The sequence below is a fragment of the Osmerus mordax genome, chromosome 20 (genome assembly GCF_038355195.1).
Source record: "Osmerus mordax isolate fOsmMor3 chromosome 20, fOsmMor3.pri, whole genome shotgun sequence".
Lineage (NCBI taxonomy): Eukaryota > Metazoa > Chordata > Actinopteri > Osmeriformes > Osmeridae > Osmerus > Osmerus mordax.
The window spans coordinates 5,752,090-5,768,790 of NC_090069.1; the positions used below are offsets into that span (position 1 = coordinate 5,752,090).

The 16,701-nt window shown below is 44.7% G+C and overlaps 2 protein-coding genes across 6 annotated transcripts; one reads left to right on the forward strand and one right to left on the reverse strand.

Moving 5' to 3' along the window:
• The first annotated feature begins 803 nt into the window (after positions 1–803).
• On the forward strand, positions 804–7,102 carry nup54 (nucleoporin 54). Of its 5 annotated transcripts, none has more exons than XM_067258603.1 (15): positions 804–886; positions 1,511–1,612; positions 2,466–2,549; positions 2,973–3,008; positions 3,730–3,813; positions 4,255–4,416; positions 4,638–4,858; positions 4,983–5,170; positions 5,298–5,494; positions 5,613–5,667; positions 5,799–5,892; positions 6,181–6,288; positions 6,395–6,514; positions 6,720–6,830; positions 6,934–7,102. In XM_067258603.1, exons 1-15 carry the CDS (start codon positions 847–849, stop codon positions 7,060–7,062), a joined length of 1,731 nt encoding a protein of 576 aa, XP_067114704.1. In that variant the 5' UTR covers positions 804–846; the 3' UTR covers positions 7,063–7,102. The 5 variants fall into 5 exon arrangements, with proteins under 5 accessions (XP_067114704.1, XP_067114705.1, XP_067114706.1 ...); XM_067258604.1 differs by having other exon boundaries at positions 2,469–2,549; XM_067258605.1 differs by lacking the exon at positions 2,973–3,008.
• A 1,128-nt stretch (positions 7,103–8,230) lies between these two features.
• On the reverse strand, positions 8,231–16,197 carry LOC136964556 (serine/threonine-protein phosphatase with EF-hands 2-like). The gene is made up of 16 exons (XM_067258714.1): positions 16,146–16,197; positions 15,468–15,595; positions 15,106–15,160; positions 14,821–14,996; positions 14,567–14,681; positions 14,396–14,442; positions 14,067–14,233; positions 13,945–13,981; positions 13,336–13,485; positions 12,683–13,027; positions 12,360–12,545; positions 12,011–12,153; positions 11,526–11,632; positions 9,200–9,363; positions 8,865–8,952; positions 8,231–8,427 (listed from the first exon to the last, which is right to left on the reverse strand). Exons 1-16 carry the CDS (start codon positions 16,195–16,197, stop codon positions 8,231–8,233), a joined length of 2,157 nt encoding a protein of 718 aa, XP_067114815.1.
• Positions 16,198–16,701: the final 504 nt, after the last annotated feature.

A 16,701-nucleotide genomic window follows, 5' to 3' on the forward strand; every position in this document is an offset into this window, starting at 1 on the left:
TTGTGGTCTGCTATGAGGTCTGCTTGAATGAAAGCACATTGCACTGTCAAAATCATGTTACTTCACTGACGTATCGGATTGTATAATTTCCTGTCCTATTGTATCATTTCATATCATTAGAATGCCTGTAGAACAAGTGTCCAGAGGGAGTCCATCCAACTGTGCATTGTTTTCACCACCATCTAACAAGATGGCGTGCACGTTGTTGCTCAGCATTGAAGAATATGAATATGCAATGAATATTGGTTTATAGAATTTCCTATTCATAGCCTCTATGCATAATCAGCAGTCTTTCCAGGTTTAGAATTCAGTATGCTTTTTTATTCGCTATATTTAGCTTTTTAACCATAATGTAAATCATTTGTGTGCCAAGAATGATTGGATTGAGTTCAAGATCCATACATGCCTTACACCATCACCAAAACAAATGGCACTGAGCTAAAACATGGGATCGCACATGCTCCAATACTCATAACGATAATACACTTTTGCTTTTCATGCAACGCAAACGAATAAGACTGTCTTTTTTGTATTAAGAGAACTTATTTGCAATCAAATAAAAGCAACCATTTTGATTAACAGTTCAGTATTTTGTACTTTTGTACTATAGTATTTTCTAGAATAAAAAGCAAAAGTTTAATCTCACCGTTAATTAACGCCTGACGATTTTTCACACGCTCAGGGGAAAAGGTTATCAATAATACGAAGTAAATATCCTTGAATTAATTACAAACAAGTGTTATGCATCAGAGATCCATGTCCATGGTTTTGAAACTATTGGCTGCGGAACTATAGAACAATACAACATCTCCCGACGGATCATTTTATTTGTGGACCGGATAAATCATGGCGTTCAACTTCGGTAACGTTGCAACCAATCCTGCAAGTATGGAAAACCTAATTTTCTTTACATACACTATATACATGTTGAAAATTACATTGTTTAATGTAATTATCGTTTGGTATACTTACGTGAATTCAACTGACTAACATTAATGCCATAACTCAAGTACCAAAACTGCGTCTGTCAAAAAAGACAAGCGGCTAGCTAGCTGCTTTAACGCTAGCGCTAACTGGCTAACATTAAGTGGTGTGGCTAGTTAGTAGGAGCCAGTAACGTCAACAGTTTGAGGGTCTTTTACTTTTATTATGTGTAAGCAATTAGCTTCCAATAATGGGATTTTACTTGAACTATACCAACTATTGCATTATGGTAGTCAACCAACAACGGAAATCTATATATTTGAAGCTTGCTGGTTTATTTACCTCGTTTCCAGCTAGAGCTAGCATTGTCAATACACAGCACTAGTATCAGGCTCTGGCTAGTCTCAGCGGTCCTACTTTTTGCGTTTAAATCAGTTGGTTTTACAGTATTTTTACTCTACAGGTCTAACTATTATCGGACCGAGTTTGTCGTTCCATTTTTCCCTCTCACCCCTCATTTGCCTCAGTCATATCCATACAGCATACCACACTGGCTACATTGACGTATTTTGTTGTTTTGGTCAAGGCACGTCTGGATTTTCATTTGGTTCATTTGGTGCCAAAACTACAGCATCAAGCACATTTGGCTTTGGCACCACCACCACAGCTGCCCCCACAGGATTTGGTAGTAAGTTCATATCTCTGCTCATTCTCAATACATACTTTCTCATGCACATGGCTTTATTCATCCACTAGCTATGTCACTGAATGCTGGTTCTCATTTAGAAATATTGACTAAATTGTTTTGTTATTTTTCGAGCGTGAGCAGTAGATTTGTGAGAATGTCAACCACTATAAAGACGGCAATTGTGTGAGACTACTTGCTTGAAGGGTTCTTACAATATGACCTTTATGATTCCACAACAAACGGATTGCAGACTGCTCAAATTCCTCATGTGAGAGGGTTTGAGGATCAGTAGAGGGCATGAGAATGTCAGGCTCCCATTGTGGCAAAAATGCTTGCTCTCCTTAATGACCTCAGACAAGCTCGAAGTGCTGCCAACCAGCTTAGTCACAGACTCTTGCCTGAGTTGGCTGGGAGGATCTCTGGCAAAAGGAAATACAATTTAACTGGGCCTTGTTCTCAGAGCAGTAGGCTACAGTGTGCTAACCTCAGGCATTGTGACTTCAGGTTCATGGAAGTTAATAGGCAGTCATCTGCCAGGCTGGTCTGAGAAATCTCTCCCCGTTCACTGTCCAGTGCCCAGGATCACATTCCCTGCATCTCCCATATTTCATTTTTATTTTGTCTCTTTAAGGAACTCTTTATTTCACTTTCTCTGTCCTCACTCTGGTTTACACTGACTCTGATTCAAAAGACTACTTGAAGAAGAAAACTGCCAAACCCATTAAGAACGGATTTGGTCGTCCGGTCTCAACTTTCCTTCCTAAATGCGCAATAAAGTGGAAGACTGGGTAAGAGGTGGGTGTTGAATGCCTTTTTCTGTTTTGATTGAATTGTGTTGTTTTGTTTTTATTAGCAGGCCTTGCCGCCCCTGGCTTTGGGGCGACCACTACCACCGCAGCGGCCCCCTCAGGGTTCGGCTTTGGCTCCACCACCACAGGTGAGCTTGACGAAGGGGCTGGTCACACAGCCAAGGGTGTTGCAGTAAATGACTAAATACAGTTAAATACTTCCCCTTATGAGCCGTAGCACACGCATAACGAAAATGTCCTTCATGCCCGGACGCTGGGTGCGATGTGTTGCTTTCCAAATGGATAGTTGACATCAAAGTAGAATCAAAGAAAATGGTTTGAATCAATGAATTATTTTTATTAGGAGATCAAATATCGGTTTCGATTTTGAAGTGTTTTTTTATTCAGTTACGTGGTTCTTATGGAAGGAATCGGATTCATGTTTACATGTCAGTTTAACCCCACTTTCAAAAGTTTAGCCTGTCTCTGTCTCTTAGCCTGTCTCTCTCTACTAACTCAACGCTGTGCCTCTCTCTCTCTCTTCCCCTGGCTGCCTCACTCGACGGCTACAGGATTTGGGGGGCTGGGAGCCGGGAACACCGCGGCTGGTGGGTTTAGTTTTGGGGGGTTTGGCTTAAATGCCGGCGCACCAGCAGTCAACTTTAATGTTGGGTGCTTTGGTACCACCACCACCTCTGCCACAGGCACTGTTTTCAATTTTGGCAATAGTCTGGCTAGCGCAGGTAGATGTTTTTCAATCAATCAATCAACCAATCAGTTCAGTCTATGGTAGCATACGTTTGTCTATTTCTCCATAGTCATTCCAGTATTTAGTTTGGTGTTGCTTTCTTCATTTCACCTCATACACACTGTATGTATCTGTCCAGTGCCCAGGAACATGATTTTCTCACAGATGTTTGCATGATGCCTGTTTTTGATGGAAACAACCTGTAGAGGAGATAATGTGCTGTGGAATTCATGGTTTTTAACTTCAATTTAGATTTTCTTTTTAAAATTCTTTTATAAAACCCTGTTGGACTTTCCTGGTTTTAACCACACCAAAAACATCTTATGTCATGTCTTTATTAGAGTTACATTCTTGAGGAGTTGTGTGACAGGGTTTGTGGGCCAATAATTTGAATACTCAAATTCAGAGTAAAAAAAAAAAGAAAGTGATTTGGCAAGATCAGTGAGTTCTGCTCACACAGCTCTTGCACATCGCCTTAATTGACGAACTGATCGCGACCCCCCCCCCCCTCCTTCTCACACTCCTCTTCACCTCATCCATCTCTCGTCACCCTTCTCTGACGGTTTACTCTTGTTACCCAGGTGCTTTTGGGGGCTTTGGGACCACCACCACATCCGCTGCGCCCGGCTCCACTTTCAGCTTTGCAGCTCCTTCAAGCGCCACAGGTTAGACTCAGGACCAGAACGGCTGGCTGAGCCAAGGGGGGGTTAGGGGCCCCGGCATGGGGGACAGACGGGAACTGAGCTCAATCATCCAGTAAACCATCCTCCCTGTCTCCCAGCACACCCCAGACACTCGTCTGACTATCTGAAAGCATTGTGGAAAATCTATTTTACTGTTCAGTGCAGTGAAACTGCTGGAAGGAGTTTCAAAGTGGTCCTCAAGGTAGAAGGGCAGTTAATTGAGTCATAAAGACGACCCAGGATACTGCTAGCCATATCAAGGCCATCTTGGAGCCCAGTGTGTGGTTTTTCATGACAGACACTAGATGGTGCCACTCTACCATAACATCTTACCTTCCTAACTGGGCTTCTGTCAAACATTAAGCTACCCTCACCAAGCACTCACGTCTACGGATCTCACTTTGTCTCAACTGTCCTTTTCAGGGGGCCTGTTTGGTAACACCCAGAACAAAGGTTTTGGGTTCTCCTCTGGACTGGGAGCTGGAACCGCCCCAGGGACGACTGGGTTTGGAACCGGGCTTGGAACGACCACTCTGGGTGGAGGGTTCGGCGGCTTCAACATCCAGCCAACCCAGCAACAGCAAGGTGGGACCTTTTTATGTCCAAGTTATTTCTTCTCGAAATGGCGTGCATTATTTGAAAATGTAGACAATCATATATCTTATTACATGGAGTATCTCTATATATTTGTTGTTGAATGTATCACGTAGTGCTTCCACTGGGTGGATGAGCGCCATATTAATGTCATGAGAACAGAAAATGTCATGCTGATCTCAAGACTTCTGCACTCTGCGCCCCTGTGACAGGCGGCTTGTTTGGCCAGCAGCCCCAACCCCAGCCCCAGCCCACCCAGCTCTACCAGCAGGTCACTGCCCTCTCCGCCCCCACCCTGCTGGGAGACGAGCTCGATGCCATCCTGGCCAAGTGGAACCAGCTGCAGGCCTACTGGGGCACAGGCAAGGGCTACTACAGCAACAACGCCCCCCCCGTGGACTTCAACCAGGAGAACCCCTTCTGCAGGTTTAAGGTAACTGAACGGGGGGTGCTCGTTTTTTTTCGCAGCGCGTTTTCCTTGTCAAGAAAGGGGGGGGGGGGGGGGGGGGGCAGGCAATGAGAGGACATGACTGTTTGTGTCTGTGTGCGCGGGTCAGGCCGTGGGCTACAGCTGCATCCCCGGCAGCAAGGACGAGGACGGCCTGGTGGCCCTGGCCCTCAACAAGAAGGAGGCCGACGTGCGGGCGCAGCAGCAGCAGCTGGTGGAGTCGCTCCACAAGTTGCTGGGGGGGAACCCCATGCTCGCCGTCAACGTGGAGGGAGTCAAAGCTCTGCCGGATGACCAGTGAGTCCCTCCCTCTCTCTCTCTCCACAGCAGACTGGGGTTTACAGATGGGACTGGGAGGGAGAATGTTGCTTTGAGATTAGGCTTATTTGGGGGGGGGTGTGTGTGTGTGTGTGTCCCTCACCAGGACGGAGGTGATCATCTATGTTGTGGAGCGGTCCCTCAACGGCACGTCCAAGCGGATCCCAGCCACCACGCTGTACGGCTACGTGGAGCAGGCCAACGTCAAGGCCCACCTCACGCAGCTGGGCGTTCTCATGTCCGTCACACGCACCGAGCTGTCCCCCGCTCAGTTCAAACAGCTGCTGCAGAATGCCCCTGCAGGTGTGTGTGGACCTGTACTTGTGTCTGGAACGTTTTCCTACAAGTGTTACAATGAAATTAGTCAAACAAGGTTGTGCTGGAAGTGCTTCATTTTCAGTTTCCCCCCCCCCCCTCCTAGGTGTGGACCCCATCATCTGGGAACAGGCCAAAGAGGACAATCCGGACCCGGAAAAGTAGGTCGACCCACCTGAGGGACTGTCAGAAAGGGGGGAAAAAACCACCACAGTATCTAGTAAATAAAACCGCCCTGAATGTAAGATGTGAGCTGATGTCCATTTGGGGGGGGGGTTGTGTTCCTGTCCAGGTTGATCCCTGTGCCCATGGTGGGCTTCAAGGAGCTCCTCCGCAGGCTGAAAATCCAGGACCAGATGACCAAGCAGCACCAGACCAGAGTGGATGTGAGTTCTGGACACCCACACACACATGCAGGGATTCAAGTAGTTATGGAAATGAGGGCATCTGGCGGGGCTCTGGACCCTCCCTTAAGGGTTAAGGAACTCCCTATTAGAGAGAAAAAGATCAACTTTGAGGGGGATCTTCATGAGGGGTTACCCTCCCACCCTTCACCATGGGTGGAGCTCGACACTGGATTCGAGTATCGATTGGGGAGAAAGACGCAGCAGGCGGCTGCTCACTGGAGAAAAATGTCTGTTTTCATTTTCTCGTCGGCTGTGATCTCCCAACAGATCATCTCCAACGACATCAGCGAGCTGCAGAAGAACCAGTCCATCACCGTGGCCAAGATCGCCCAGTATAAGAGGAAGTTGATGGACCTCTCCCACAGGGTTCTTCAGGTAAACACACACATTCACTCAGAACATGGGGGGGGGGGGGGGGGGGGGGAATTGAAATTATACCAGACATTTTGGCCTCTAACAAGTACATCTTTTCTCCCTCTAGGTGCTCATCAAGCAGGAGATCCAGAGGAAGAGTGGCTATGCCATCCAGGTGGAGGAGGAGCACCTGCGCGTGCAGTTGGACACCTGCCAGTCTGAGCTCAACGCTCCTACACAGTTCAAGGTGAGGCCGTGCCGTCCGCTCCGGGCTCCAAAAAAACCCACTTTCTCGTCTGTCTAGAAGGCCTCTTCTCTTGCACGTTTGTGTGCCTGTGCCTTGTTGTGGATGTGTTGGCGGGTGAATGTAATATGTGTGTGTGTGTGTGTGTGTGTGTGTTTTTTACGCAAGTCGTTCGTAAGTCTGTAACCCGGGTCTTGCTTCCCTCCAGGGGCGGTTGAACGAGCTCATGTCCCAGATCCGGATGCAGAACCACTTTGGGGCGGTACGCTCTGAGGAACGCTATAGCGTTGATGCCGACCTACTCCGTGAGATCAGACAGGTGAGGACAACATTCACTTCTACTGTCAGCCAATCAGTATCCTTGTTGTGGGTGTGGGTGTTTGTGTGCGTGCCTGATCAATACCCATCTTCTATTTCCCCAGCACCTCAAGCAACAACAGGAAGGCCTAGGTCACCTGATAAGCGTCATCAAAGACGACATGGAAGACATTAAACTGATAGAACACGGTCTCCATGACAACGTACACATAAGGGGGGGCATGCTCAGCTGACCCCCACTCCCACTCCACAATAAAGAGACATAAATCACCACTTATGTATATAAGCATTTTTATGATTTTTTGGTAACATTTTACGTGTTGAAATGTTTGAGTGGTGTAAACAAGCCCAACGTGGTTATAATAAAATGTCTTTTTAAGTTGAGTACTATTTTTCTCTAGCACAAAACCACTCCTTTCTTTCATCTTGCCTCTTCTGGTCTTAGTGGGTTTATATGGTTACGTTTAATTCCCTTTGCCCATTATTATTTTTACATTTGTCAGTTTAGATTTAAAATGTTAAAACTCCACAATACCTTGGTGTTCACCTGATTAAATCAGCAAAGCAACCGCATACTATCATTGAACCTCCACCATTTAGACAGTAGGGAAGGCATTCAAAAGCATCATTTACTTTTTTGTAAAGAGGTAGTGTACCAAAAAGTTCTAATCTATCTAAAGGATATTCTTCCTGAAGGATTTTGGCATGTTCAGGTGTGTTATGGTAAGTTGCAATCAGGCTTCTTTTTTTTGTCTTGCTCTCAGCAGTGGGATCCGTCTGAGGGTAAAAAAGAAAAGAAAAAAGAAGCCTTTCATTGTGTGAGCTGAAACTGTCGGGCCTTGTCTGAAAATCACCTTAAATCTGTGTGGTGTTGGTGTTTTCTCTGCCATTTGAACAGTCTTTTGCTACAATCTTCCATCAAGTTTTTTTCTTGCGGCCATGTTCAGTTAGGTTGGCAACAGTGGCATGAACCTTAAACTTCTTGATAACATTATTCACAGTGCAAACAAGTCAAGGTCTTCAGAGGCTTGTAGCCTGAATTTTGTCCATGTTGAGGCAGCCATCTTGTGAGACTTCCTTATATAATTATTTGGTCTTCCTTCTTTTGTCCACGCTCTGTGTTACACACACTGACACAAAACAGGAGAATCCTTTTCACTATTAAAACTGGTTGAATGCATGTTTTCATATAGCAAGCATCTTCAATTCACCACAGGAGAGTTCAATTCCAAAGTATATCAGAAATCCCCTGCTTGAAATCGAACTACTAGAAGGTGCCAATAATATATCCGGGCCATTTTAGTATTTCTTTGTGGAATTAGCAAACCAAATGTAAAAACAGTCAGTGTGGACATCTGAGTGGAGACCCCAACTACTGTGGGGTGTTCAGGGTGCAGGAGATCACTGCCCTTCCTCTTCCAGGCCGGTGCCCTCAACCAGACGGAACGCCTCCATGAACTCGTTGATGTCTATGCTGCCGTCTTTGTTGAAGTCGATGCTGAGTGCCAGGTCTGAGATAGCCTCGTCAGAGATGTTGGTCTTCAGGTGGGAACTCAGAAGCTTCCAAGTCTGACGGAACTCCTCAAATGAGATGAGACCTTAGGGACCAAGACAGGCACAGTTTAGCTGGAAACAGGCCGATGTAAAAGTGGGTTTGTTACTTCCATCTTTGTCCTGTCTGCAACAATCAAAAGTGATGAAAATGTGTACATTTGCAAAGTCCCAAAAAATTACAGATTGCGTATGTTCTGCCTATAAATTATACTATTGGAAATTTGCTGTAAGACGCTGCACTCACAAGCATAGTGGACCGGCACCTTAATATTATCATTACAATACAAATAAAAATGATCTGCATCATATTTCTGATATTGTGATATTGTCTGTTTTTCCAACAATAAGGCACTCTTGAGGGAAAGGAGAAATAAGTGTGCTACCTTTACATGTGCTAGACGTATCACCAGGAGCTGAGAGGCTTGGGAAAATGTCAGGTGCTGTTCATTGGCCAGGGATCTGGGTTAATCTGCTTACTGACCTGAGTTGTCTGTGTCTATGATTCTAAAGATGGTCTCCAGATTGGAGTGGTGCTTGTACATGGTCTCCAGCAGACTTGCATTGAGGACCTGTCAGACAAAACACGGAAAACATTAGTCATCAGCACAGATGGACAGCATTGCTCATTGTGATGCGAGGGATCAGTGTAATCAATGTGTACTTGTGTCTACGTTAGTAACCGTTTTGTGAATGACTTGCATGCACGTTGATGTGTAACTGTGAAAGTGCATGGGTACGAACAGTCTGTACCTGCTACTAGTGTGTGCGTATGTGTGTGTGTGTGCGTGTGTGTGTGTGTTGATAAAGACAACCCACTTCTTTTTTTGGCTCCGTGATGGCGAGCTCCCCAAGCCACTGGTTGTAGTCCAGCATGCCATCCTGAGCACTGGGGACCAGCTGAGAGCGAAGCACCCTCCAGGGTAGACCCAGCCTCAACACCCCCTCCAGGGCACTGGCCCAGTGCTTCAGAGATATCAGCCCTGGAGACACACAGAGAGGTACCAGAGACAGACTTAAAACCATATCCTGTATTTCTAAAGATGAATACAATGTCAGTAAAGGACAGTAGAAGAGGTATTGATCTTTTTTTGTGGCACCATGCATATACATCATATTTACTTCATGTACAACGATGGGCAGACATAATGGCACCCTAGCACCTTTTTTCCCATAATTCACCATTTTGGTATCCCCATCAGGTGCACACCAAAAGGACTGTAGAAAAAACAATGTTTTTTATATAATTTGCAACATTTTTGAATTTCATAAATAATTAATCAAATTGCCTGGACAATGCTGGCACTTTTATACACTTTTAGAATTATTTATATATAATTTGATTTAAAGCAGGTGGTTCTTATATACTTAGTAATTTGTCTCTCCTTTGGTGAGTTGAAGGTGTGCACAGTATCAATTTCAAGTTTAATCCGTTTGAATACAGAAAAGGACTCTTTCTCCTGTTTTGTGTCACTGTGTTTACCACAATGAGTAGGGATAAAAGAAAGAATACCAGAGAAATATCTGAGGAGGCCACACACAAGATTGTAGCCAAGCATGGACAATCTCCAGGCTACAAGTTGGGTCCTTGACCTGCTTCCACCGTACATAATGTTAGCAAAAAGATTAAGGCCCATTCCACTGTAGGCAACCTAACTGGACATGGCCACAGGAGAAAACTTGATAGACGATCGTAGCGAAGGATTGTTCAAATGGTAGAGAAATCCCCACTACCACACAGATTCGAGATGACCTTCAGACACAAGATCCGACAGTTTCAACCATTCATGAAGCACAGCATTTATTTTTGCTGTGGCACTGTGTGCCTTGAAAGTGTACATGGCACCATGAAATCAAGTGAATACCAAGGTATTTTGGAATGCATGACAGATCCAGTTTCAGACAGGTTGGTCTCATTTGAAAGTCAAAATGCACTCTGGAATGGTTCAAGATGAAATGTTGGACTCTTCTGAAGTGGCCAGGAATCTAAATCCAATTTAAAACTTGTTGAGAGATCTGAAACTAGCAGTTAGGAGAGGGCATCCTTCTAATCTGGGAAAACGGATGCAGTTTGCACAAGAGGAGAAGGCCAAACTGCCACTGCAGAAGTGCAGGAAGCTCATTGATAGATTTAGAAGGTAATTGATAGCAGTTATTTACACCAAAGGCTGTACTGTCAAATATTAAGTCTAGGGTGCCAATAATGTTGTCAATGCCATTTATATACCTTTTCTGGTTTAAGTGAATTTGTCAAGTTCTGAATCCAGAACAAAAGGTTCTGTGATGTTAACCGTAAAATTGGGGAGACCAAATACTTTCAATTTCTATTGTTAGGAAAACATTCTAGTTATCTTACTTAAAATACAAGGGTGCCAATATTTTTCATCTATGACTGTACAGATACAACACAGGGATACACAGGATAAAAAAATGATGCATAGATAAATAATGCATCACATGTTTGCATTAAACAGTACAATACATTTGTAGACCAGGTTTATTTTTCTGCGGTTGGTGAGCATTTTAACAGCTGCTATTTTAACACAGCAATAGCTGTAGGCATTACTGCTTTGTTTTGAGTTTCAACCCAGTTCCCAGTATTGCAACTACTTGGTAAAATATAAAATTCCTGGAAAATAGTTCATTGGGTTCATAGTTGCACAGCCCCCCCTACCTAGAAAATTCAAAAGAATCTTAGTAGCTTGCTTGTGGCCACACAATCTTTCACTGATTTTCTCTCATACTCCCAGGCATTTCCATTCTACCTAAATACAATAAGTTACAGCTTTCATTAATTTATTGTTAAACAGACAATAGCACTGGATCAATAAATAAACAGCATCTGAACTTCTTGGAGATATTCGGTACACCAAATACTTCCTACTTGTACTACGTTATCAAAACAGATTAGACATACCAAAATAAATGCCCTTGATCTTCTTTGTGTTAAGGAGGTGTTAAAAGTAGACACACAGCAAACATAGTTTCATTTTCATTGTCCTTGTCAGTTCGGCTGATTATGATTTCTAACCCCTAAGAAATCAGAATCAAGTATGTGTATACTCCCATAACCACCAGAGGATGGTGAGCTGCTAGTCTAGAGATGATGAGCACATTTGAGAGAGGTGAGAATGCGAAGCGATACCTGTGTTATCGGGGTCGTATTCCTGGAAGGCGCTGATGAGGGTTGACTTATGTGCAAACAGCTGCTCCCTCAGAGCCCGGAGAGCAGAGCGCTCCGTCCTCCCGACACTGTCACAAATCGGCACACCGAATGAGGCAACGTCTCTACAACACTGGTTCCCAGCTAAAAGGTGCATTTCACATTTCAAACCAAATGTGCATTGACATCAGTCTGGACTGTGTGATGCATGCACAAGTTTTGATGTTCAAATATGCTGTGGTTTTTATTCAATTGGTAACTGTCCAAAGTGTCTTTCTGTGAGGAGTCGTCTATCATTGGTCTACACATGAGAGAGTGCTATTTTTGTGTGTGAAGTAGATTTTAGTCCACACAATTAAAAAACAGCTGCCACACATAGTAGTTTCACTTCAAAGAATTCAACAAGTGCTCTTAAAATAAAGCGGTTAGAATCTGTTCTCACAGTCCAGATTCGCTACTTGTTTTACCTTTGCCTCATTGTGAACTCCCGTGTGGTGTTGCTAGCCTGGTACTGGATGAAGTGGGGCGTGAGGTCTGGGCCCAGTCGGATGTAGGCTCCTCTGTTACTGCCCAACTCGTAGTAGTTTGATGCTGAGAAAATGGTTAGAACCTGCATGGACAGACAAGAGAGGCCAGTGCACAGTGCACAGTTGTTGTCATTATTGATAAGCCATCACCAATGATTGAAACTCTTTATTCAGACCCGTATAGCGCCTCTTTGCCACAAAATGTCATAGGGAATGACAATGTGTTGTAGTGGTCTGTTTCTGTGCAGGGCCTCTTTTTCCAGCAGACCACCCCTCCCCTCACTCTGACCCTGCGGTTGTGGCAGAACTCGTAGCCGTCCTGCTTGCACTCGTGGGAGCGTATGAGGAGCTGCAGGTTGTGTCTCCCCAGGACCTTCTCGGTCACGTCGGGACCCCAGTAGCACCCTCCGCCGCGCACTTTGTTGGGGATGCAGCCGTCCTGGGGCATGGGGTCACTCCACAGCAGGTCCACGATCTGGAGACGAAACGGAGAAACATCTCATGCTGTCACCATGGTGAATATAAGGGGGGCTGAGTCTTTCTATCTGAGGCTATTGTCTCCTATTCTCCTGTTGGGGATTGGTCTCCCCACGAGGGGAAGCCGTCCTGTACCTGCTTCCACTCGTCCCCGTCCGTCTCCACAGCCTCTCCGGAATCGGAGTCGGACTCTGAGAGGAACGAGCTCCGGAGATCGCCGTAGGACTGGTTGAACCCGGCCTGCCGTCGTCTCTCCTTGAGCTCCCTTTCCACGCTGATGCGAGGGGAGGTGGTCTGCAGGGAGCGGCGCTGCAGGTCAGGCCTGTAGGTCGGAGTGGAGGTGCAGTGGGTCAGGGAGCGGACCCGTCGACGGCCATCGGCGTTCCTGGGGAGGTCGCCTTCGTCCTCCATATCAGAGTCCGGCCCTTGACCTTTGGTGCCGGATATCCTCTTCTTGGGAGGCCGGAGAGTTGAAACATACTGTTCACAAACACACACACACACGTAACAACAGACTGTACCTTACAAAACGTTTCTGGATACATACCAATTGACACACCAGTTGACAGCTGGAAGATATAGTTCACACAAGTTTAGATCATTATGTGAGTTTATTAGAGACAGGCTTAGTGAGTTATATTTCTAGGTATCATTTTTCGTGTATCATTTTATCATTAGAAATCTTTTATATAGTTTTTTATAATAATGTAATGATTATTCGTTCATGATAAGTGATCATTATGTGAGTTTGATGGACTGTGTTTGTCTGTGAGATGTAAAGCTCTCACTTTGTGTCGGTCCACGCGGGCGACGAGATGAAGATCTGTGGTGTCAGAGATGCCTCCATGCAGAATCAACACCTTCTGATCGATCACCGTTGCCAGCGGCAACCAACTGAAGATCTTCTGGAGAAGCTTCAGAATCTTCTTACCGTGAACCTGTAGACACGTGAGCGTTGATGAGTGGAGATCAGATGTCCCTTTTCCGAATCGGTGATTTCCGTCAAAAACAAGGCTGATGTCAATGTTTGCAGTTTTACCAGTATTTGTCCGAACCAAGATTGTTTGTCTGCCAGCTGATCAACTGATGTTGTTCAAGCAAAGGTTGATGAAATCATGTTGTTACAGCGTTGTTACCATAAGGAGGGTAATTCAGTGACACTGCTGGCAGAGAAAGGTCCTCTAATCTCCTTAGGCTATATGAATAGGCTGACCCACATCTTACTCTGACATAGACATTATAAGTGGCTCCTAATCTAAACACATTTAGACATTCTGCTGAGGCAAGCAGATTCTCATCAGCCTGATTGCGCGTGGGATTTAACAACACTATAGGTCAACTAAGTCTAGAATGCCAGTGATTTTACCACTGAGTTTGGACTGGAAAACTGGACCCACCCTGTATTTCCCCAGAACTTCTTTGGTGAAGCCATATCTGGAATAAAGACAGGGAAATGGGATAGATCAATATTTGGATCTATGAACTGTACCAGAAATATGTGTGTGTTTTAACAGACTACCTCAGGTTAACGATGTGATCTTCATGGTTGCCCCGATTCAGGAAGACATCATTGGGATACACCAGGAGGAAAGCGAAGAGGATGAGGAGAATCTCAAGGGAGTCTTTGCCTCGGTCTACAAAGTCTCCATTGAAAACGTAGGGCGTCTCAGACGATGGCAGACCGTTCTGATAGTGTGGAAATAGAGGAATTTTATATTTATTTGATGAAAATGCTATCTACCATTCTTTATTCAAAAATTCAATGATGCAAATTCAAATTAAAAAATGTATGATTACAAAACAGGGCTAATTGTCAGCTTTGGGGAAAGAAAATAGCCCTTTACTTACCTTATAAAAGACCAGCAACAGATCATCAAGATGCCCATGTAAGTCTCCTGGAAAGATAAATGAGCAAGTGACTTTTTCAGTTGTATATGTCAAAGGCTGCTAATAGATGAATGACTTGTGAGGCAACACTGATGTCTCTTCCTCTCTGTGGCCTGCTACTGTTCTCCTCACCACAGATGGTGATCTCCCTGCTTTTGCAGGTGGAGACCTGATTTATGTTTGGGAGGATTCGAAGAAGCCTCCAGGTTTCCCCAAGAAGCTGAAGGACGTATCGAGAATGGAGCTGCTACTAGGAAAAAACAGAGATAGGTCGATCAGTAAGGAATCCTTTGTCTTGGAGTAGATGTGGTGACGTATGGGAGTTCTGTTTATTACAACTGTGATAGTGCAAGAGCTGCGGCCATGCTGTGAGTAGTAGTGCCTACTTGGTGGTTCTGGAATGCTTCTACCAGCTCTGCTGCGTTGGAGAAGGTCATAGGGAAGGTGAGGTTTGGGCCGCTGTAGATATCAGGAATCTCAATGCTCTTGTAGCAGAAGTATCTCTCCCACTCCACGTCACGACAAATGTCGTTTTCACGGAAGATGTGCGAGATGAGATTTCCTGAGAGAGAGACACGTCATGTTTCTCAAAGGGGACAGATTGTCTAAGAGCACGTTTGCTTGTCTGCAGTTGTTAATTATTTGTGTGAACAAGTAAGAGATCGTCTTACTCTCACTGCTGGCTGGGGTGAAGTGGTCCATGAGGTAGCCAAAGAAATTATACAGCTGTGGATAAGAGAATGTACGTATTTTATAACTTTACCTTTACTTATATATATATATTGCTTATATGGGGACCTAACATTGAGGTCTAGTGCTATAAGTACCAAGCCATATGCACTTGTTAGGCTTCATGGGGACCTGAGGTGCAATTTCCCCCCAGAAATCAACAAAGTGCTCCTCAACTGTACTCTACTCCACTCCATTCATTGAGATTTCCACACCCAAGTACATCACAGGTAGGGCTTAGACAGTTTGACTGTATGTGGATGTGGGTATGTGGCCTTGTGTCTTGATGTCGACTGTTAGTCACCTTGATCTGGTCCTGCTCGCCTGCGTACTCGATGGACTGGAAGATGTTCCAGGTGCATCTGCGCCTCATTTCCAGCCGGGCCACGTACTGACGGTACCAGCGCTGGATCAGCAGGGCTGACCTTATGGCTGAGGGCAGGGTAGGTCAATATGAAGGGATGACGGAATTGAGGGTTAAAAGTACAAGAGGGATGAGGGATGGAGGGAAACTGCTCAGGGTGCAGAATGGGTACAGATCCATTAACTAGAATGACAGACATTATTGATCAGATATGATGACATGATATAATATTGATATTTCTCAGGTTGTTCTTTGACTACAGTAGAGATGAATCCAAATGGAGAGTTCAGAATACTCACCTGTAGCAGCTTGACATCAGCAACAAGGAGAGAGTGAAGAAAGTCTTATTTAACTACTGTTTTGCTGTATATAATGTCAAAGTATTTTTTTTTAAAGTTAATGTTTGCTCTTGATTTCAATTGGTAAATAGAAATTGTGATTTACCTGGAACTGATATGCTGGCTGCAGAGAAATAGAAAAACAACAGCATTAGCAGAGGGATAGCTTTTATGGAAAACAATGAATTTCTAATGTTGGGTATGCTAATTAGATTGATTTCCAAATGATAATGACTAATCAGGTTGACTGAAGTTAATAAAGAAAAAACACCTCGTTTGCATTTCTTCAGCTGCTGTTGCTGCTGCTCGGATTTTGTGAAGCCACATCCCATGACCTTTTGCTCTTTGGACCAACATGCAAACACAACATAGATACCATTTATTATTTTGAGCATTCATTGAATACAATTTATCCATGACTTTTTAATATTATGGCAGCCGTAGTCGTTTTCTGTCCACTGTGGGCTTACCAGATGATTAAGCAAGTGCAAGGCTAACCATGTGAAAGTCTAATTTCAATAAGAACCGGATGGATTTTAATCAGATCATTCTGATCCCCTCCCACCCCCCACCCACCTCCTGGACTTCTATGATTGGCTTCTATATTCTGCTTCAGCTCCAAGTAAATACAATGAACTACAGGACAAAAAATACAGAACATCTCTGTCGCTTTCCCCTTATACCACAATCCTATTTCCATCTGACAATCACGTCCTCAACACCAACTTCACACACGTTCAAACACACAGCAACATAGGAGTCTCCTCACCTGGCCGCCTTGCCTCTCAACCCTCCTCAGAGCTCCGGCATCTCAGTTGCGTTGCTGCCCCAATGTT